This window comes from Oxyura jamaicensis, chromosome 4 (genome assembly GCF_011077185.1).
Source record: "Oxyura jamaicensis isolate SHBP4307 breed ruddy duck chromosome 4, BPBGC_Ojam_1.0, whole genome shotgun sequence".
Lineage (NCBI taxonomy): Eukaryota > Metazoa > Chordata > Aves > Anseriformes > Anatidae > Oxyura > Oxyura jamaicensis.
The window spans coordinates 44,526,118-44,548,333 of record NC_048896.1 but is presented as its reverse complement, the minus strand read 5'-3'; the positions used below and the strand labels follow the sequence as shown (position 1 = coordinate 44,548,333).

General features: G+C 38.5%; 2 protein-coding genes across 2 annotated transcripts; both read left to right on the top strand.

Annotated features, from left to right (window-relative positions):
• The first annotated feature begins 46 nt into the window (after positions 1-46).
• GAR1 (GAR1 ribonucleoprotein) lies at positions 47-3,872 on the top strand. The gene is made up of 6 exons (XM_035325265.1): positions 47-264; positions 345-499; positions 1,379-1,438; positions 1,812-1,947; positions 2,766-2,867; positions 3,201-3,872. The coding sequence occupies exons 1-6, from the start codon at positions 66-68 to the stop codon at positions 3,212-3,214; spliced, it is 666 nt and encodes a 221-aa protein (XP_035181156.1). The 5' UTR covers positions 47-65; the 3' UTR covers positions 3,215-3,872.
• A 1,212-nt stretch (positions 3,873-5,084) lies between these two features.
• RRH (retinal pigment epithelium-derived rhodopsin homolog) lies at positions 5,085-22,200 on the top strand. The gene is made up of 7 exons (XM_035325263.1): positions 5,085-9,242; positions 14,816-15,006; positions 16,109-16,208; positions 16,324-16,477; positions 16,871-17,039; positions 19,218-19,396; positions 20,317-22,200. The coding sequence occupies exons 1-7, from the start codon at positions 9,107-9,109 to the stop codon at positions 20,420-20,422; spliced, it is 1,035 nt and encodes a 344-aa protein (XP_035181154.1). The 5' UTR covers positions 5,085-9,106; the 3' UTR covers positions 20,423-22,200.
• The last annotated feature ends 16 nt before the right edge of the window (positions 22,201-22,216 follow it).

The following is a 22,216-nucleotide window of genomic DNA, read 5'->3' as shown; positions in this document are numbered from 1 at the left end:
CGTAAGTGTCTTTTGCTTCTTAACCAGGTGGTTTTGTGTCTTCGCAGTTCAGGAGGAGGTAGAGGATGTCTTTCCGTGGGAGAGGAGGTGGAGGAGGAAGAGGTGGTGGAGGAGGAGGAAGAGGAGGCGGCTTTAATCGTGGAGGAGGCGGTGGCGACAGAGGTGGCTTTAATCGTGGTGGACGAGGAGGCTTCGGACGGGGAGGCGGCCGAGGAGGCTTCAACCGAGGCGGATACGACCAGGGGCCTCCAGAAACGGTAGTTTGTAAGTTACACGAAGAGACTTTATTTATTTAACGTAAAAGGACTATTAAAGATCTTCAGCTTGTTTGTCGCTTATTTCAGTATTAGGAGAGTTCATGCATCCGTGTGAAGATGACCTCGTTTGTAAGTGTAAAACAGAAGAAAACAGGGTGCCTTATTTCAATGCACCCGTGTACCTGGATAATAAGGAACAGATTGGCAAAGTGGATGAAATCTTTGGACAACTAAGAGATTTTGTATCCTTCAAAAATATGCGTGATGTGGTATTTGCTTTTTAAGGGCTGATTGACCATTCAAGAGGTTTGGTGTAGAATTTGAGAACAGTTCATTTTCCTGTCCTTCTCTAAATGGGGAGTAAACACACAGGTTTAAAACTTTCTCACAGTCTGAATATATTAACTTAGAGGTTTGCTTTCTGCATCAGACTTATTTGAATTTCAGAAACTTGTTTTCCTCTTACAGTGTACCAAGAAATAAAAAGGGGGCTAGAGTGTATTTTGCAGCTCCTTGGTTCGCCATTTAATCTTGAGTTTTATTGAGCAGAGTTGGCCAGCAGCAACTTGCGATCTTTGGAACTACACGCAAATTCCCTTACATGCTGAAGAGCCACATGCTGTGGAGCTGCAGTGTCCACCACATCCCTGTAGGATAAGGATTAGCTTGTGGTTGGGTTAAGCAGCCCCTGCTGCCTCATTTCATCCCCAAGCCAGGCAGTCGTACGAGCCAGCACAGCGCTAGCAAAGTCCCTGCAGCATCTCTGCTGTTCCCGATACACGCTATAGTCACCCTGAAGCTATAGTTACTGGCCAAGCAGATTTGTTTCTTTACAATTACATTTTAATATACTCTTTTCACCAGTATGTTCTTTTTTATGCCTTGATACATGGGAAGAAAAGCAATTTACCTCAAAATACAGTGTTTGTAACTATGAGAAAAATTAGAAATGGTTTGTACTGATCTTTCAGTTATAACTTTAATTTGTGGTGGTGATGTTTAGCTTCATTTGTAAAATGCTAATTTAGATACTGTCTGAAATGTCTAAATTCTTTTGTGTGATAATCAAAAGCGCTATTCTAATGTTTTATTCCTGGTTTGTTCCTTAATGAAACTCACAGTATTTTTCAGTGAAATTGTCTGAGAACATGAAAGCTTCTTCATTTAAAAAAATGCAAAAGGTTAGCCAATCTCAATAACACAATTCTTTTGTATGTTATCAGATATATCATCAGTTAGATGACAACACTCTTAATAAGAGTTTTTATTGACTTTTAAAGCAACATGTACTTTGAAAATGTGTTCATTTACTCATCCTTCTCAATTTTGCACCTTTTATGCTCTTCCCTCTCCTAAAGAACAAAAAAGGAAGAAGGATGTAATGAATGAAAGCCATTAAATACAAATACCACCTATATTTTAATGACTTCCTAACATTTTATTATTATAACAATGGGTTAAGATCAGATTGTGAGCATTTGTAAAGGAAGAGAGATGTTAAAGTGCCATTTAACCTCAGTATTCTCAAAGCCTAAAGTAACTCTCTTCCTGCAGTTTTACATTGATCCAGCAAAGCTGCTCCCCCTTCAGAGGTTTTTGCCAAGGCCTCCTGGAGAAAAAAGTATTCCCCGAGGAGGCGGTAGAGGAGGACGTGGTGGTGGACGTGGAGGAGGAAGAGGCGGCGGCAGAGGTGAGATCCCCAAAATGAAAGCCACAGAACATTTGCTTGTTTGTTTTTGGTAAAGCTACAGTTAAATAGTTGAATAAACAGTTGTGTTTATTAAAGAGAAACATTATGCGTTTTTCCATTTGATAGTGCAGTGGAGGAGACAGTGACATCTTTCCAAAGGCAGGAGTTTGGTTTTGGTAGATAGCTAAGTTATCGCTTCAAAATGCAGGGAAGAGAGTACACTGATATATAACAGAGAGAACGCATGAGCACTAATCAACTTGCGGTAAAAGGCAGTGGATTATACCCACACAAACCAGCAAAAGCTGTATTCGTAATATACTCTAAAAATCTAGTTTGGACAAAATACTTGAAATGCAGTGTTTTGAGAGAAGAGGTGAAGATACGGTAGGTCTCATCCTTCTCTGCTTGTTGATCGTGATCTGTAGTGTACTACTCAGTTAAAGCTGGAATTAAGTATTTTTCTTATATTGGATTTTTTTCTCTTTCCTCCCCACACTGCCCCCTTGTTTGCAGGGAGGCACCGATACTTCAAAGTTCTTGGTTCTATTGATTTCACATATCATAGTTGTGGTTACCTTTTTTTTCATGACAGCCAAAAACTATCTTGGAGTTTCATTAGCATGTTTAGAATTTTACACACTGGGTACTCAACAACACATAAAATGCTCCCTCGAAGAGAAGGTACCAAGATGACGCGGTTAACCATTTCTGGTTGGGTTTGGTTTTCTTTTCAGAAGCTGTAAATGAAGTAAGTTGTTACACTTCTTAGGAGCATGTAGATTCTTTGTTATGTGTAATTTCTTTACTTTCTTTAGGAGGAAGAGGTGGAGGAAGAGGAGGAGGAGGATTCAGAGGAGGTGGAGGAAGGGGAGGAGGAGGATTCAGAGGAGGAAGAGGTGGTGGAGGAGGCTTTCGGGGTGAGTGTGTAGTTCTTATATTTCCATAATAGGAATAGCTCCCAATTTCTAAACTTTTAAATATTAAACATATTTTTATTTCCTATTGGTGTTCATAGCTTTATGCAAAAAAGGTTGCTGTGCATCACAGTAGCTAGCTTAAACCAAACCTTGGTATTCGATGCTTTTTGATGTTTTGTAAAGACCATGCTAGTTTCTGCATGAAAAAGGACTAAAAGTTGAAGAGTTAATGAAGAATTATTTTACCAATTCATATAGTTTTGTGTATCATTTATTTGCTTTAAAAGTGTTGAGGTTGTGAATTATTCAGTATATTTTTCTTCCTTAAAATAGGGAGAGGATATTAAGAACGGAACAACGACTATCTTCCTGCTGTCTTACCGTATCATCTACAGGGGTGAAGAGCAAGAAAAAAAAAAACAAACCTAAAGGATCCTGAAAATTTCTTTTTCTAAAGAACTTGAAGCTATGAAATGACTATTATTGTTAAGTTAATGACTATTTTTCAACACGGGAAGAACTGAAACTTGCTTCGAATATGATTCAACATTTTAAACTAAGCCAAGATTCAATGTTATTCTTAAACTGTTTGCTTCTGACAAATGACTTAACCAATGCTTGACTTCATGTTGGAGTCTGGAGTAAACAATCATTGAAACGTTTTTTAGAAAAAGAAACACCCAGCAGGCTCACTACATGGAGTCTTCTGGGTTGCTCTAAAATGGACATACCTTTTAAATAACCATAGTGAACTATTTTTTACCAACTTCAAAATGTTATGTTTACAGAACTTTTTATGTGTAATAACATATATGAGAGAAGGAAGATGGCAAAGAGTATTTTGTGGGTTTTCATGTATGGATCTCAATGAAAGCCAAAGGCATTAAGACCTGTTCTTGTCAGAAGATACTGTCTAATGAACAAAACAAGGTTAATTCTATTCTTAAGTCACCTAATTGTTTCTAATTACACCAATACTAAACTTGCTAAGGGTTTTTAACTGTCCTCACCTTAGCCTGTTTCTCATGAGGTTTTGATGTTCTGGCACTCTGAGCTCGCGGAGGGCTGAGATTAAATAGCCCGTTGCAGGGCTCCTATGCATGCAGTGCCTTCAGTTAAGCATTGCTTTAAAAAGTCTTGAAAAAGGCTGTATGAGCCTTCAGTACAGATTCGGTCTTTTCAATCAGATGCATTATGGGGGGTGTTGAAAAGCTAGTAACTGTCTCTTAGAGCATGGAGAAGCACGCTGTGTTTCTCTGTTAACTTTGGAAATTGAATATCAATAGGGAAGTGGAATCTTCCTGGATTTCACCTGGAGTGGGGAGTGTTGGTAGACCCTCATACCAAGCATTTTTGAAAAGACGTCTGTAGAATAATCTATGTGAAAAATATTTTGAGCACCATGCTCAGTGTGGAAAAGAGTACATTTTGAAATTGATCATACCGTTATACTTCCTAATAATGAACATAGTTGCAGGAAAATGAGTTCTAGAAACAAAGCGAGGTAATTTGTCAGTGCCAGAACTGGACAGTTACTGGTCACTTTAACAAACATGACTCCTAGTTTTGAATCATCTCTGCAACAAAACTTGTAACAAGCTAGGAAGAAAGTTTCAAGGATTCGGTTACGCAGTCTGAACGTGTGCTATGTAGGATAACAGATAAAAATGCTTTTTGGTAAAAGCAAGGACATACTGAAACTTCCGCTAGGTCTGTTTTTATCAGAATTGAAGTCTACTATTCAACCACAGCACAGTTGGGAAGTAATAGCAACAAAATAGTCAATATCCCTTATTACAGACTTAAATTTAATTGGGTCAATTAAATGTGGACTTTTAAAGGCAAGTATGGACTTTTAAAGGCATTTAGACTTTCATTACTATGTGTTGCCAGGCCTAAGAAACTTAGGGCTCTGACTTGAGGCATGGTAGAATTAGAATTGCCTTTTATCCAGACAAAATCTTGTAGCTATTGTAAGCTCTCTGGGATATGACATTGCAACTAAATACTGATCTGCATTGCAGCTGGAATTGTCATAACGTGTCAGAGCTGTGATTGCATCCTCTGCTGTGCTGTTGTTCCTTCACTGAAGCTTCAGTGCCTAGTTGTGGGTAGCTGGCATAGCTCTTTCGTTATTTTTCTGGATTTGGAAGACTGGGGTAATGCAGTCCTCACTCTTGCACCCAAATTGTGCTTTGTAGTGCTGTTCTCACTGCCTGCTGTCAGCTGACTGCTGCTGTCACCTTTCAGTTGCATTGATGTGGCAGCTGGTGAAGTGCTGGTACTGCAGCACAGGACATATACTTCGGTATATGCTTTGAATCTCACAGCAGGTGGAGCAGTGAGTCGTGGTCAAGTCTGAAGCTGTGTTGCAAGGCAAAAGAAGACTTTCATGTCAGAGGATAAGGAACAATGTTAGCCATAGTAGTTCTAGAGGAAAGATCTGGCTCTGATTATAAGGAAGTGAATTACCTGCCTTACACCTGTAGGCAAAGTTGGATGGGATAAACACACATATCCAGAGAGAATTTGTAATCTTAAATCTTTGCGGAGGTTTTAGGACATTCAAATGCTGATGGAAGAATATCCTTAGCAATTGGATGTGAAATGAGCTGTCATAGGAGGAAGCCGTCTCTGGATTCATATATTGATTTCTGCTGTGTGGTGATACTTGTCTTTTTTACAAGGTGCTGGGTAAGAATGTATTTAATTCTGGCGGGGCGCATCCAGTCCCAAGTCTGCCTTGCCATATCTGTGCTATGGCACCTGATCCCACCTACCCACCTAATCTGAGCAGTTGCTAATTGTAATAGAAAAAAACAAAAGAAAAGAAATATTGCTGTCTTAAAAAATGTCATTTCTTGTCTGCAATGTGATGCTGAAATGAACTAAAATACAGGGTCCATGATTTTTATATACCACCTTTCCCCCTCTCCTGAGCCTTTTGTTCAAATCCTGTCTGTGGTTCTTTCGCTGTGCTCCTGATCCCAGTATGCAAAGTGTTTGGGTTTTATATTTGTGCAAGTCACACTGCAGTCTGAAAGTGGGTGTGGGGAGGGGTGGCTTAATGGTGCTGAAGGCTTTCAGTGACAGTTTAGTGCTCCTTAGATTTCTCGTCACCAGCAGCAGCCTCAGGGGCAAATGTTTGGGCCACCTGAAGAGCCTCCTGAGTGCTGCTTGCTCTGGCAGCGAGGTAGGTGTTGCAGAATTCCTCTGAAGCTCAGGAGCAGCTTCAGCATGCCCTGAAAGCTTGGCTTCTCTGCCCAGGACCCTTGCAGTAGCAGTGTCCCCTACCTGTGTACTTGCCAGCTCGTCAGTGCCTGCATCTGCTCGCTGCTGGCTGAGGCAGTGCATCCAATAACCATGCTCTGTTTTCAGAACGTGGTTGCAAGTGAATGTGTTAGTCACCACAGTATTTGACCCAGGCAGAAGGTTTAGCTTTCAGCTGACTGGCAGCTGATAAATCACTGGGATCAGATTGCTTAAGGTATCTTGAACCTGTTGTCTGTGCCACACTCAACTTCTGGTTTTCTATATATATATAATTTTAATGTGGGATCTAAATTTTTGCTAAACAGAGTAACACACAAAATGTATAGTAAAGCTTCCTAGCTATTAAGACTGAATATCATATCTGGAGGGATGTTTCTCTCCTTGTCTTTTCTGTAGTTGCTGTGGAAGGATCGTTTAATAGAGCTCACAGATTTGTTATATTACTTTGACAGAAATTTGACAAAGTGCAGAAGATAATTAGGATGTTTTAACCTAGGGCTGCAGCACCGGCTGTTGTACAACAGAATGATTCCCTCTAACACTGACAAGAAGTTGTGGACATCTTCCTGAGGCAGTACTTGACAGTCACTTTTATGGTGGTGGAGTAGTGCAAAGTATTGTCTTGGCAAGAAAAGGTGTATTAAAAAATGGATGGTTAATGTATCAAGCATGACAAGTAAAAAGGTTTTTGGAGTCCCTTACATTTTTCAGGGTGTTTTGTTCAGCCAGCTAAAAGTCTTTTGCTTACAGACTCAAACTTTTCTAATCAGCAGTTTAAATCTAGGGACTTTGTGTGGGAAGTAAAAATATAATTTATTAAATTGTTTGCCTTCAGTTTTGAACCATTTAAATGTTTATAGAAGTAAGATTAAAGGGAGGCACTGCCTTATACAGTCCTCTACTGTTGATACATTTAATAAATGTGAGATGATTTCTTTTTAATGCAAACAGTAAGTTTCTATACTCTTACTACCTGTGGATTGAAATATGCTTTTGAATACTTTATATGTAACTGAAATGTTTGCAACTTGCTAAGCCCCATAATGAGTCTTACATTGCCCCATATCTATACAGGTATCTACAAATGGAAGAACTGACTCAAATAGAAATTGTGTTTTGTTCCTACTGATCTGGGCCAAGTAGAACAGAAAAGCTCTGTCACTTGATGTTATTTGTATATTTTAATAGTGAATTCCTCTGTGTTTTGGCTTTGTTTTATAAACTGTTGTGTTCTAGAAAAAAGTTACTTTTAGGTAATCTGTCTTTAATTTTGACTTTTTTCCTCTCAGTTCCTGTTACTTTAGTATAGCCAAATTTAAGCAGAGATGGAAACAGGATGGACTGCACATATTAGAAACTCTGATTTTAACCAACAGCTATGTATAAAATCTGCATGGTCTCATTAACTCTGCTACCCAAGTCTGGAATCCTATCTGAATAAGAAGAGAGATGCTTTGCTTCTTGAGGCAGTCAGCATTGCAAGCTCCAAGTTCTGTGGACGTTTTGAGATTAGAGATGCTTTTGCAAACCTTGCCAAAGTTTCAGGGGAGGAAAGTGAAGGTATTAAATTTTCATTATGCTTTTATCTTTCATGGCAGGACAGTGGGGCACTAGGGAAGTAGCTTCGTTGCTGAACAGATCATTTTCCCTTTCAATCTGCTGCCACCCTGATCCTGCCTAATTTGCTTCTGACAGGAAAAATAGTGTATTAATATGATTACCCTTGGAACTAAGAGTGAATGGAGGTAGTTCTGTGCCATTAACACCTTTGCTGGTAGAACTGTGACTTGTGATCTGTAGCAACGACAACTAATTGTCATTACTGCATAAGTTTTAGATCAATATTTGCTTACCTTTAGATTGAAATAGCTGGAATGGATGGAGGATAGATGATTGAAGTAGCTGAAATGGATGGAGGATGTCTGGTTTGGAAAGCTGAGGAGTGGGAGGGAAAGCTTTAGGAGTGTTTCACAGGTTAGAGATAAGTAGCACTGAGTGTTTGTCCTTGTGACTTTTATCCCCACTATAAGAACAAAACTGTAAAGAGGGGAGCTGGTGGTAAACAGCTTTGATTGCTGGGACTGATGCTGCATATATATAAGCTCTGGGCAAGGGTTTGTTGCAGCTAATATTTACACAGGGTTTTGCACAAGGCCTTTAGCATCTTGCTGGTGTGCTGGTACCTCATCACCGAAGAGAAGAAAACAATCTCCCGCTGCTCAAGCCTTTGGAAAATGTCTAATTATTTTCTGCTGAGGAAATTTTGCCCAAGCCTACCTGTGTGTGTGTGTGTGTCTGGGAGAGGAAGTGTGTTCTGGCTTGTAAGGCACGTTCAACACCCGTTTTCTGCAGACCAGGCTTCTTGGAAAATGTAACAACTGAATTTTCTGAAAGTCACACTTTGCTTTAGAAAATACTGGACAGTTCTTGTGGGTGTTGTCAGTTTGAGTGTTTAAATCAAACTAAGAGTCTTGAAGAGGAGAAAGTAGGTCTTTATGTATTTGAAGGGATGGACTTCAGAATAGGCATACCATGCTTTTTAAATAAATCAACATTTGTGCTTTTATGTTGCGTGCTCTCTAGTGACTGGAAGTACTTCCAAGCCAGGCTGATGACCAACTGACCCGAGCCAATTTTTACTGAGGTTTCTGAAGCATTGCACAAGAGGATTGAAGCAAAAAAAATTGGGGGCATGTGACACTTAATCTCTTTAGCAGTAAGAATAAAGTTTAAGTATTCTGTTGGAAATGTATGCAGTTCTGTGCTGCTCTTTGTTTCAGTTAAGCTTTTCTCCTGCATAGATTGGGAGTGTAAACTTCTTTGCACTTAAGTCCAATTAAATCATTCTTGGAGGCTGTCGGGAGGGGGGGGGGGGGGAAGCCTCTTTTTTTAATTGTTCAGTGAGTCTGTTGGATAATGAAAGAATTTGCCTGACAGGGCTTGGTAGCATTCCGTCGTCTTGATGAATGATTGCAGAGGACAGTCACTTGTCCAAAATGCCTTGGAATGATTCATCCGGTTCCTCACAAAGTGACAGTGAAGCTTATTCAGCCTTTACACAGACTGAGCACAACATAGTTGCAGCTTACTTAATAACAGCAGGTATGGGCGCTGGCAAATTGTTGCATAACTTTTTTTTTTTTAATAGAACTAGATTTGAATGCTCATTCTTTATAGTAACAGCAATGGTATTTCATTTTTATGTTACACTCGTCTGATAGCCTTTATCCATAGTTTTCTGACAATAATTGGGCTGAACGAAATGTGCAGAAACGCAAGTTTTCTAGTCTGTGTTTGAAGGCAGTGTTGTGTGCTGAAAAATATATTTTGTTGATGTGTAATTATAGAAGAGAGTGAGAATTAACTTCTGCCAGCTTGCAAAAGAGATAAAAATAGGACATAGCTGTCACATTTTGCATTTTTCTGTGATGTGCTTGAAGCTATCTTGAGATTTCTCATGGGCCACATGTTCATGGTCATATACGTGTAGTCTGAGCATGTGAGGGGTGTCTGGGGATATGTAAGGGGAAGGGTTGGAATGTGACTGGGAAGGAGGGAGCTGGTCATTAATCAGGGAAGAGCAGACTCCACCTGCAGCTGTATTTTTCATTGATGATACGTTAGAAAAAGTACACTGGAAGGCTTGACATTTTGTGTTGCCTATGATTGCAGTGGCCTTTGGCTAAACTTGAATGATTATGGATTATTTTTTTTTAAAACATTTTTATAGCTGCAAGTGTTTCAGTAATGTTTTTCTGAAGCCTTGACTGCTGTAGTAAAGAAATACCATCCTGACCAAATGCTGAAACCTACTGTGTTTGAAAACAGGCCTTCTATATATTTATTATGTAAAATTAAATTTATAAATACTTTAATCATAGTCAGTATCGTACATTTTATACATTTTAATTGCCTTTTGAATTACTTTAAAATATTAATGTACTTGGGGTTTGTATGAAATAGTATTGATGATGGTCACGTTTTATCTAGCATATCTATTTGAAGTGGGAAGTATCAAATCCCTGTTCTCATAAAGAGAATATTTTTGAATGCAAAGGCAATAGGTATTTTCAGATTTTTACACAAATTGGTAGAGTAGTTACACAGATAACTAGACCTGTTGAGAAGCCGTGGAGATGGACGATGGTGAGGTATTGGAAGGCTCGATACACTCTGCAGTGCTACCATACTATTTGTAGGTAACTGGATATGTTAGCTGCTGCAGATATGTATGGTACTTGGTTATATTTTAATTAAGATTGATTACACTGTATGTAACAAGATGGTCTTTTCAGATAGATTGACCATCTGGTGTACAGAATGAAAGCTATTGTTGCAGTTTTAGCAGTGGGGTTAGCAGTTATGGAAATTAAATGTCTTTAAAAAGTCACAGAATCACAGAATAGTCTAGGTTGGAAGAGACCTCCAAGATCACCGAGTCCAACCTCTGACCTAACGCTAACAAATCTTCCACTAAACCATATCCCTAAGCTCTACATCTAAACGTCTTTTAAAGACCTCCAGGGATGGTGACTCTACCACTTCCCTGGGCAGCCTATTCCAGTGACTAACAACCCGTTCAGTAAAGAAGTTCTTCCTAATATCCAACCTAAACCTCCCCTGGCGCAACTTTAGCCCATTCCCCCTTGTCCTGTCACCAGGCATGTGGGAGAACAGACCAACCTCCACCTCACTACAGCCTCCTTTCAGGTAACTGTAGAGTGCAATAAGGTCGCCTCTTCTCCAGGCTAAACAGTCCCAGCTCCCTCAGCCGCTTCTTGTATGACTTGTTCTCCAGACCCTTCACCAGCTTCGTAGCCCTTCTCTGAACTCGCTCAAGCACCTCCATGTCCTTCTTGTAGCGAGGGGCCCAAAACTGAACGCAGTACTCGAGGTGCGGCCTCACCAGAGCCGAATACAGGGGAACAATCACTTTCCTGGACCTGCTGGCCATGCTGTTTCTTATGCAAGCCAGGATGCTGTTGGCCTTCTTGGCCACCTGAGCACACTGTAAGTAAACAAAGACAAACCAAAAAAAAACACCTTGGGTTTATTTCATATTATAACTGGAGAATCTAATAAGTCTTCTGGCTGTGACTTGAACTTTGCTTTCTTTGTGAGGAATGTTTTTGACAGTAAGGTCTATAGCATCTTTGAAAGTCTGATTGTTTGCTTTTCAAATGCCTTACCATGGCGAATCTCACATCTGGAAAATGTGTTAACAAGGAGATGTCTAAGAAAAAAGAATGAAGGACAAGTGCAGTGTTCATCATTATGTTGCTTTTTAAAAGGCTTGAACACTTCTTTCTTTGACAAGTAATTGCTCTCTTTTCTGAGAAAGAAGTCATTGCTAGGTATTAGTCTGCGGTGGTCAGCATACTAATTTTAGTGACAACAGCAGGCATACTCAGCCTGCAGGGAGAAGCCATATGGTTATTTTTCACCTTGTAATGGTGAAGTGCTCTGGTATAATTTTTAAATGCTAACTGGAAAAGTAAATTCCACGTTATACGTGGACCTAACCTAACCTACTTATTTTGATGCTACTACCCACATGTCCTGCTGTGCTGTTGGGGCTTGTATTTGCATTCGGTCCTCCTTTAGTTTTCGTTGATTCACTGGGAAGAGGAACAATAAGAAAATTTTCTGTTCCTGATCAAGTCGTATATGAGATTTTTATCTGCATATTGAAAAAATCACAAGATTTAATGGGAAAAATATGGGAATAGTTGTCTAGCCCTAAGATATTTCACAGGCCAAATAGCAGCATCTGCATGCTTCTTCTGAATCCAATGAGTTTGTCCTGGCTGACAATATCAGGTTACTAAAAGTCTTGGGCTCACTCTGCACTCTCTGCCCTCTAAGAAACGAGCTTTTGTTAACTGCTGCCTGGAGAAACTTTGTTCTTCTATTTGACCTCCTTCTCAGAGGGGAAAAAAACAACTGTTATTTTCTTGCATTGTTCAAGATTGAATCCATCTTTTTTCTAATTCTTTTCCTTGTCTTTTTCTTCTGAAGATTGGGCTCTGAACCACTAAATGTGTCTAGCAGGATCCTTCCTTCACCTCAAGTGTATGAGTTTACAGTTCTGTTGTATTTCTGATTTCATTCTTGGGAGCTGTAAAATCTCTTACAGCATGTCTTGTAAGAAGCCTGTACTGTTCTGTAAACTTGTGAGTTGTGTTCTTCCTATCTCCCAAGAGACAATGCTACCTGTCAACAGAGAGCTGGCAGAGCTGGCATTGAAGGTGCTGCTTGTTTCACATCTGGTCCCTAGCTTCCTGCTTTTGTTCATTTTAGGGGCTCATGGCATCACAGTATTCCTAAAATGTGTGAAATACAATAGGTGATGGCATCTGTGTGGCTATGCACCTCCAACATCATCTGTAACGTTAGTTTTATGTATGCAGGAGACTTCTACCTGAGAAAAGACATGCTTGGAGTTTTAAAAAAAAAGAGAATGGAAAAGAGAAATAGCTGAGAAATAATTATCATTTTTCCACTTTTAATTTCAAAATCAAATCAACTGAATCTCTTAAATGAGCTTCTTTTAATGTAGGAGATAGATATGGATTAATGAAATGTTGCAGTGGAACTCCTTTTTGTGAGTGTATTTAACTCCAGAAAAGTCTTCCTTGGTTTCGTGCGCTGGGGGGTGTGCTGATATTTATAAATCCATGGGGAATGTTCATTGACACTGGCATAAGTTTTCAAAATGCAGCCATAGAGCTGAAGTGCTTGAAACAGTTTTTTTTTCCTTTTTTTTTTTCTTTCTTGCTAACCCTCTTGATCTGATGTTAGTATTTGAAAACAGCACGTTTGTAGCCTGACTACAAGCTGCTGCTAGAAACTTTTAACTGTTCTGCAGCATCAGCAGTGATGGGTGGAAGAACATTGTATAAAACTTAAAAACCTCAGTGCCCTTTCCACAGAGGTATGTCAGCAAAAGCTGAAAACAGTGTTGGTGCTTGGTGGAGCCAGTAGAGGAGCAGAAACCTCATCAGAGAGGGTGATGTATTGCCAGGGGACTGGAGCAGGGTGGGCAACAACTGGAAGCAGATGGATGTGCTCTTCAGAGTCCAGAGTTGTAGAGGACGTGAGGGTGTGAAACTGTTAGCCTGTGCCTGTCATGGGGACCTGGGAGAGCAGTGCAGACCTTATTTCACTCCTGTGGGCAAAGGTTGGGTTTCACTCTGCTGAGTAGCCTGCTGCTCTGATTTCACTGAGCCTGATTGTATGTACTTCTCTGCGTCTGCTAGGCTGTACAGTTGTTGGAATAAGGATGTAAAGTTAAAATCCTATGTAGAGCCAGATGCTGTTATTTCGTGTTTTCTTGTGCTGCATTCAGGGTGACAGCTATTCACTCAAGCTCCAGTCAGAATTACCCCTCCAGTTCTGTAATGCTGAAAAGTAGTGTTTTGCTTCAGGGGTGAAATGTTTTAACAGAAAAAAATTAAAATTTCTGAGGGGCATTTCCATGGATACTGTGTTGTTCGACTTTTACCAACATAACATTCCACTCTGCACTTGTAATGTAAGGTGCTCAAGTTATACAAGTGTTTGTAAGTTTAGTATTTGGTTCAGTGTTATTGTGACTGCTTGTATGAGACAAGGAAATCTATGAGCAACTTACAAATTCCTGTTACGATTTACTTTTTTTTTTAGATGTCCATGTTTTCTTGAACATTCTGCAATTCTGCTTTTCTGATAAGGTTTGAGTCTTTCTCTGGTGAGGTGCAAAATGGTATTTGTAACCTTATTAGCTCTTATTATTGTTATTAATGATGGGCTGGTAGAAGTCTACAGGATAGTCATTTGCTCTGAATATTTCTGAGTCTAAAGAGAATGAAATCAGAACAAAAAAACACTCCATTTTGTGGTATTGCCATGTAAACTTATTTCAAGGGCCAAGCAGTAGGATTTGGCTAGAATAGGGAGGAAGAGACAGAGAAAAGAAAAATGTGGGGTCACTAGGATCAGAAAAAGCTTGGAGGAGGGTGTAGATGCTAGCTTTAGTACTGTATTTATTATTACTCTTTGTCTACTGGCAATTTATTGTGTTGCCTAACAGTAGTCTTTGGGCACAGTCCAACTATGCTCAGTGCCACCTGTATTGCATCTTTCTGAAGAATTTAATTGTAAAAGCATTTACATTGGGGTTTGGGGAATGCTTGTTTTTAACTTTCTGGGGGCACATGGAGCTTGGGTTCTGGAGTCCTAGTTCTGCAAAGAAAGCAGAGGCCAAACCTGTGCCAGAAAGGAAAGAAACAAGGTAACAGGACCAAGCCCTCCCAGAAAGGTTTGCAATTACAGGGATTAGTGAGGCAGGAGAATGTTCACAAACTGGACTTGTTCCATGGTTGTGATGCAGCCTTAGAGCTTGGAGCTGGTCAGGTGAAGAAAGCAGCTCTGATGCAGGCCCAGCTAGGCCGCTGCGGCAGGCCACAAGGATCACCCACGTTGCTTGATGAGGCTTAGAAAATGTGTGGCTTGCAAGTTATCTAATAAGAAAAGCTTTTCTCTCTTTCAGATATCTTTCTGCTTTGCAGAACTGTGCCTGATTGAATATAAAACTTATTTAGGACTTAAATATTGCAATAGGCTGCATTTTCTTTAGTAAGTGCATTGCTGGCTTGTCTTCATCTTTTGTAAAGTTTCTCTTTCTGTTTCTACAGGAGTGATAAGCATTTTCAGTAACATTGCTGTGCTAGGGATCTTTGTTAAGTACAAAGAACTTCGGACAGCAACCAATGCAATTATTATCAACTTGGCTTTTACTGACATTGGTGTCAGTGGCATTGGCTACCCCATGTCAGCTGCCTCAGACCTTCATGGAAGCTGGAAATTTGGATATACTGGATGCCAGGTATTGTAATTCAGTCAGGGAGAAAGGTTTGAGCACTTAAACGCAAACTGAGAAATGAATAAAAGCTCTTTTAGTTCTTTTAAGAGATGGAAGTCAACAATTTCTGCATGTAGGATCCAGTTTTAATTCCAATCCAAACTTATAATTTCAAGTTTGAAAACTTTGATGTGTAACCTTACATTTATCAACCAGAGATATTTTAAAATGGCTTTAAAAAATCTTAGGACATGAAGTCCTGAAATGAAAAAGGTTGTAGTTTGACTCATTTGACTGATTTGGTTGTTAAAAGACTTTGGATATGGCTGCTGTTTTGGTGGTGAGCAAGACAGATCTTAATGGGTTTTGCTTAACAAACACATGTTCCTCAGGGTGGAACTAAGGATTTCCCAGGTGTAGGCCTGCAAGGCTATTAAAGGGCTCCATTAAAGATCTAGCTTAGCTTTAATAGCTATTTTTTAAAAGTTAAGACTAACTGACAAATTGTGCTTCTGTAGCAGAGAGAGAGTGCCATTTGCTCACTTTGTATTGTGATTAAAATCTACTTTTAAACAGGCTGTTGGGTATAAGTCTCAGAAAAATGAGTAGTAATATGAAGGTATATGCTGCAAATGTGATTTGAAAAACAGCACTATATATTTTTGACCTGTGTATAATAGGTATTTACAGCAATCTGACATCACCTGCCTGGGTATCCAATTATTTCAAGCTCAAAATTTGTGTCATTCTTTAACAAGAAGCCTTACTTTTAATATCCTTGGATCAAGACTCACAGTGGGTTCAAGTTGATGTGAAATCTCACTTCCAAAGCTTTGGGAGTTCTTGAGGTCATATGAAGCACAACTCATGTCAACCTAAATCAAATAAAACCTTCTTTGGGAATTCTGATGAGCAAATAGGCAGGTTGCTTATGAAATGTTTAGTTTTATGAGATACCTCTACGTTGCATTGAATTAGTTCATTCTGTACCCTTCTTTACAGAAGATAACACTGTCTGAATATAATGTATCAAAGTGCTTTAGAATCAGTTCACAAATTTGTTTGTACCTTTGAAAGATTTCTCAGAAAGGATATGTTGCTTATTTATTTATTTATTTAATTTCAGATCTATGCTGCCTTAAATATCTTTTTTGGGATGGCGAGTATTGGTTTGCTCACTGTTGTTGCAGTTGACCGTTACCTGACAATCTGCAGGCCTGATATAGGTACTGTATTTTTAGTCAAAAATCATTCACTCGCAGGCTTCTATGAACTAAGACTCAATCTGTATTGTTTCATTATGCATGACGACAGTTTGTGTTTGTATGTGTTCCTTTGCAGGAAGAAGAATGACTACCCGTACCTATGCCACCCTGATCCTTGCTGCTTGGATAAATGCCGTCTTTTGGGCTTCCGTGCCTACCGTAGGCTGGGCTGGCTATGCTCCGGATCCAACTGGAGCAATATGCACAGTAAATTGGAGGAAAAATGATGCGTAAGATTCCTTCTCACCCTTTCTTTTAAATTCTTTCTTACTGAATGTTCAGACTGTTTAATTTACTACTGTATTAAAAAATAAAACACACACACACACAAAAAAAAACTTCTTGCTGAAGTATGAAGCCTAATTTATAAAAGTCATTTAAAAACAATGGAAATAATCTAGAGCAACTCCAGAAAATAAGTTAAAATAAGAAAATGAGCCATGCTTGAAAACTGCAAGACTTGTAGCTGCTAATAAAAAAAAAAATAAGGCTAAAGAAAATATTCCTAATTCTGTAAAAGCTTATTTTGAACTACATAATGAAACCAAAATATCATATTCTTCAGTAACTTTTCATGGATGGATATTTGCAAGTTACTGTGTTTTGTTTTTCTGTCTTATCAGGTCCTTTGTTTCCTACACAATGAGTGTAATTGCTGTTAATTTTGTTGTGCCCTTAACAGTCATGTTTTACTGTTATTACAATGTTTCCCGGACAATGAAAAAATACACCAGCAGTAACTGCCTCGAGAGCATCAACACGGATTGGTCTGACCAAGTAGATGTAACAAAGGTATGGTAAATGAGGGCATGTTTCATTTTAAGCATGTTTTTTTGCCCCAGAGTTCTGAGGGCAAAGGAACAGTGCAGCCTCTTAAGCATTTCTGTTCCCTACATTCTCTTTTTTCCTTCTTTCTTACTAAATATTAACTGAAATTTAGCCTTGGTGAAAACTCCTGGTTTGACTTAAAACACTAGATTCCTTACTCTTGGTCTAATACTCTTTCTGGATAAATAGCTACTTTGAAGGCTGGGAGCAATGCAAATTTGCCCTGTTGCTGCCCTCTGTCATTGCATAAAAATGTACCTCAGGGATGTCCTAGGAGGATTCTCTAAGATAGTTTTACTCTTTTTGACTGCAAAATCTTTAGGCTTTCTGCCAGGTTTACAGGTGTAACTGGTCAGAAATGGATTGGTCAACTATGATTTACACTTATGGCCTACAAATGAAAGCACATTTCTAAGCTCCTAAGCTGTGCAATTCTTCTTATCCCTTGTTCTTTTCAGTCTGTTGAGCTTATCTCTTTCTTAGGTAAAGAGTAGCAAATGTGAATTATGGCATAGAATGATACATCCTGCCTGGAAAGTTAACATTCCTTTAACATTGAAGAGTCCTTGAGAAATCTTTAAGTGCACTGGCTCTTTTGATTTTGTGTAAATATATGGCTTATGGTTGGACATGAGGAGAAAAAAAAAGGGCCAGAAATTAGGAGTAGACTGAAAGGAATGTCCTTAAGTTTAAGAACTTGTCATTCCTTGGAAAATATTCTCATTGATAAATTCTGGGAAAAAAAAAAGTTGACAAGTAATAATTATGAACATCTCACATTTCTGAAGAAGTTTCAGAATGCTTTAAACTGAGGATTCAGTTATAGGTTTACACTGACATTTGTGAAGAAGATGCATTTTTCATGCTTTACCATTGACCATGAGTTACATTTTTTTTTTTAAAAAAAGGAAAAGGACTGAAGCTTTGGAGTTCAGCATTATCCTTCTTTGGAACTGGATTGCTTTATTTTTCACAATTTGGCATCTTTTAAGCTTTCTGTGCACCAAACTCTTCCAAATCAAAGTGCTCTTTCATGTGAGGATCACTGTTCTTTTGTAAATGTGGATATTGTGTTTGTGTTTAAATGGGAATCTTCTGTGGAGAGTCACAGCTTGCTCGTTGTTGAAACTCTAGAATAGCTTGCACAAAGTAGCTGTTTATTTCTTGTTTCTTGTATTCTCCCTCACTGATGGACAGAATATGGGTGTAGGTAAACAAAGCTAGGGCATCCTGTGCATACAAAGAGCTCTGCTGTTTTGTTTGGTTTCCTGGTGTTTTGTTTTGTCATCTTGATTAATTTGTGACTTCCATTCCAGTTTCTGTTACTGATTTATGTCCCTGACAAACGCCAGAGAAGCCTGTCCCAGTTGATTCCACTCCTGTTCACTTGTGCTCTCCAGAATGAGCAAAATGTTGCATTCTGACCTCTCTTTCTTGATGTGTATCTCAGGTCTATTTTGAAGGGGAACCTGTCATTCTGGCAGAGCCTTTTATCTTCAGGAAACAGCTTGTGATGTTATCTCTAGCAAGGTTAAAAAGTAAATTTCAGGTTGCCTACACCTGAACAGAAAACAGAAAGTAGCTGGAAAGTGGTTAAATGAGGGAAATTTTTGCAAAAGTTGGTATCTTCAATGACTTAATGTTGATTACCTGATCATTTTTAAACATGGCATTTTATTTTCATAGATATCTACCCTCTGGTGGATATTAGGGTGCACCTCTTTTCAGATATATATGAGAATGAAAGCAATGGTACAGTTACTGTAACATGCGTTTTGGAGTAGAGGATTTGCTGGTATCATGTAATACATTTCCACCTCTGAAGTGGAGGCAGTAATTCATGTGTGAAGTCTTCTGTGTCCCTTTAATTTTTTGATGGATGAATTTACATAATTGTTAATGCTAACAATGAAGGAAAATTGTATGTAACAAAACAACAGCATGGCAAAATAAAGCATAATGTGCACTTAAGTCCCCAAAGTGAGATTTTATTATAATATGTCAAAATTTGTCAGATGTACTTATTTACATGTCATTATTTGGTTCTGGATAGCTCCATTTTCACACAGGTGCATATGCTTTTGGAGTTAGGTTGTAAGGTCTTAACATTCAGGTTATGTGTGTATTCCTCTTGTTTTACAGATGTCTGTTGTGATGATTGTAATGTTCTTGGTGGCATGGTCTCCCTATTCCATTGTGTGTTTATGGTCTTCCTTTGGAGACCCGAAGAAAATTTCTCCTGCAATGGCCATCGTAGCTCCTCTGTTTGCAAAATCTTCCACGTTCTACAATCCATGCATTTATGTCATTGCAAACAAGAAGTAAGTGATCCTAATTTAATAATGGTCTATTTCATTATTTTAGCATACCATGTAGCCATAGAAAGATCATCTGTAAAATATAACAAACTGATTGGTGAAGAGGTGAAAGGGTAGGCTGCTGTTGATTTACCAAAGATGACCTTTCGTATGGGAAAGTCTAAAAAGAAATTGTTTGGATCGGCATCAGAAGATACTATATTGATAAAGATTTTGAGAACACGTTATTGAAGATTTTGTACGGCCATTTTGACCACAACCCCTTGTGGTTTCTCAGAGGGACTCATTGTGGAAGTTGGGTTCATCAGCAGTAGACTAGTTATTTTAAGGACTAAGGTCAAAAATTGTAACATCTCAGTGATGTACAACTTCTAAGGAGTTCCTTTCTTGGCTTGGAATGTGCCACATGGGGATTGATTAGAATGGATTGACACTTTCCATTAAAGTGAATAAGTTAAGCCTATTCTGCTGTTTTGAGCAAGTATATCAAATACTCTAACCAAGCCATTGCCTCCAAGTGGGAACTGGGTTTTGCAAGGAGGCGTCCATCCTTTCTGTACTACCAGTCTACAGGCAGAGCTTGTGATCTCTTTCTAGGTTATCTGGTCTGATCCTGCTGAACCAAAGAAATTACATCATCTTTTTTCCTCATCTTATAAGTTTTCCTTAGTTCTAGCTCTACCCAGTACTGGGATAAGCAAAAACTGCTGTGACCCTTGTTGTGGAAGAAACACTTGACTGAGTTATCCCTGTACATGAAAAAGACTCAGGTCCTTTTGAATTCCAAATACACAACCTTCTACTAAGCAAGTTTTACTAATATCAAAAACTGTTGTAATACTTAAGGCCATCTTATCCGCTTTTTGTTTGTGCTTGTTTCTCCAGTTAATGACCTTTCGATTTCCCTTTCTTGTCCTTTGCAGGTTTCGGAGGGCAATCCTGGCAATGGTGCGGTGTCAAACAAGACAAGAGATAACTATAAACAATGCCTTGCCCATGAGTGTATCGCAAAGTGCACTGACATCGTAAAACTCATTTCATTTGTCTGCATAGATTATGTGGAATGGAGTCAAATCTGGGTTATAATTAATCTTTTAGAACATCAGTTTGCCTCTTTCATCCATTGGTTTTCTGTTAATCAAATTTTAAAGTGTTTTTTAGATAGGTTAATAATAATAAAAACAACAAAGCACTAAGACTTTTAGTTTTCAAGAATTAGGCTTATTGGCCTGATATTTCTGGCCAAAAAAAAAAAAAGCCAGTGAAGTGTTCAGTGTGACTCAGAGGGTTGGATAAGGTGACAATGGGCAGAGAAAAACTGAAGCAGGAAGTGCTTAGGTTCAGTAGAATAGATTTTGGACCTCTAGTACCTCTTGTAAATTACTTTCTCTCAGCTTCCCTTGAAAGTTTCCAGATTTGAATTGCTGTGGATTCTCCATACTTGTATTTATTTCTATACCAACTATCTGTATTAACAAGCCTTGCAAAGTTTTGTTTCTGTGAACATGTTAAGTTTATCAGAATATCTAGCTAAACTCTATAGGACCTGATGTCAGCTTTCAGGATTTTGAAAGAGTTTAATGACATTTCATGTATTTTTGAAATTTTGTCTCAGAGAATCAAATGAATCTGCGGGAATTGAAAATGGAAAATGAATTTGTAGTGCTTGTGACTGCATAGCAAATCCTGAAAATGAGACAAAATGCACCCTTAAGCTTGATACTCAGATGGAACATAAAACTGAGTAAATCTGTATGGTGATTTCTAAAATTTCTAAGTTAATTTCATGATTATATAGGTCTGTTGTATACTTTTCAAAAAATTACTTGCACAGTGAGAGCAATGAGTTTATTCAGGATGACTGTGTATAGAATTATTTCTGGATGGGTATTACATGCATTCTTGATGATTCTCAGGTTTTGAGAATAAATATCTTCTCAGTGGCCAATCCGAAGTCTGTGATCCTTCAGACAAGTCTCAGCCACTGTGACTTTACACAGCTAAAATTAGTTTCCCGGGTTCTTGTTCTTGTAAGAGCTCTAATGTCTGTCTGATGGAGTGTCATGTTAAGTGATACAGTCATTTTGGAAAGCTAAATATTCAATTAATTAATTTGCATCAAATATAGAAAAAGAAAATCCAATGACATTATTTTTTTGCGGTCTCCAAAAATTGTGGGAAAATGAAACTTTTTAGAAAGTGTATTTTAAACCTGACCAACCTGAGATTTAACTTCACAGGACTTTTGAGTACAATTTGCACTAACAGGTGATTCATTTCTATCACTTTATTTTGTTGTTATTATAATGCATACACCTTAAGTGTGGCTTTGAAGTGTGCAACCGTTACTTAAAATACATGCGTGTTATTGTTAAAACCCATCTCTACAAGATCTTTTGGAAGTTCTAGAATCTAAGCTTCCTTTTAATTTGTACTTTTTAGTATTAAAGTAAATGTCATGAGATAGCTTCTTGCTGTACTAGCTTTCTTTCTGGAACCTTGTAACACCATATGGACAGTAACTCCTTCAGAAGGAGAAAAGAAGTAATTTATGTACTATCCCTTCAACCACAACTGCATATTAACATAGCCTTGAAACATGTCATATATAATTTGAAACAGAGTGCCTTCTTCTGACATGGTAACGAACAAGCAGGTTTAACTGATCCCTTTCAGGATACATTTGAAGGTTAATCAACTTCAGATCTCAGCTAATCTGGTGTAATCTTCTGTTACTAAATGGATGTCTACATTCACATTTCTAGCACACTGCACATGAGTGCATAGGAATAAAGCTTTCAATTTTTTTTTGTGTCAGTTCTG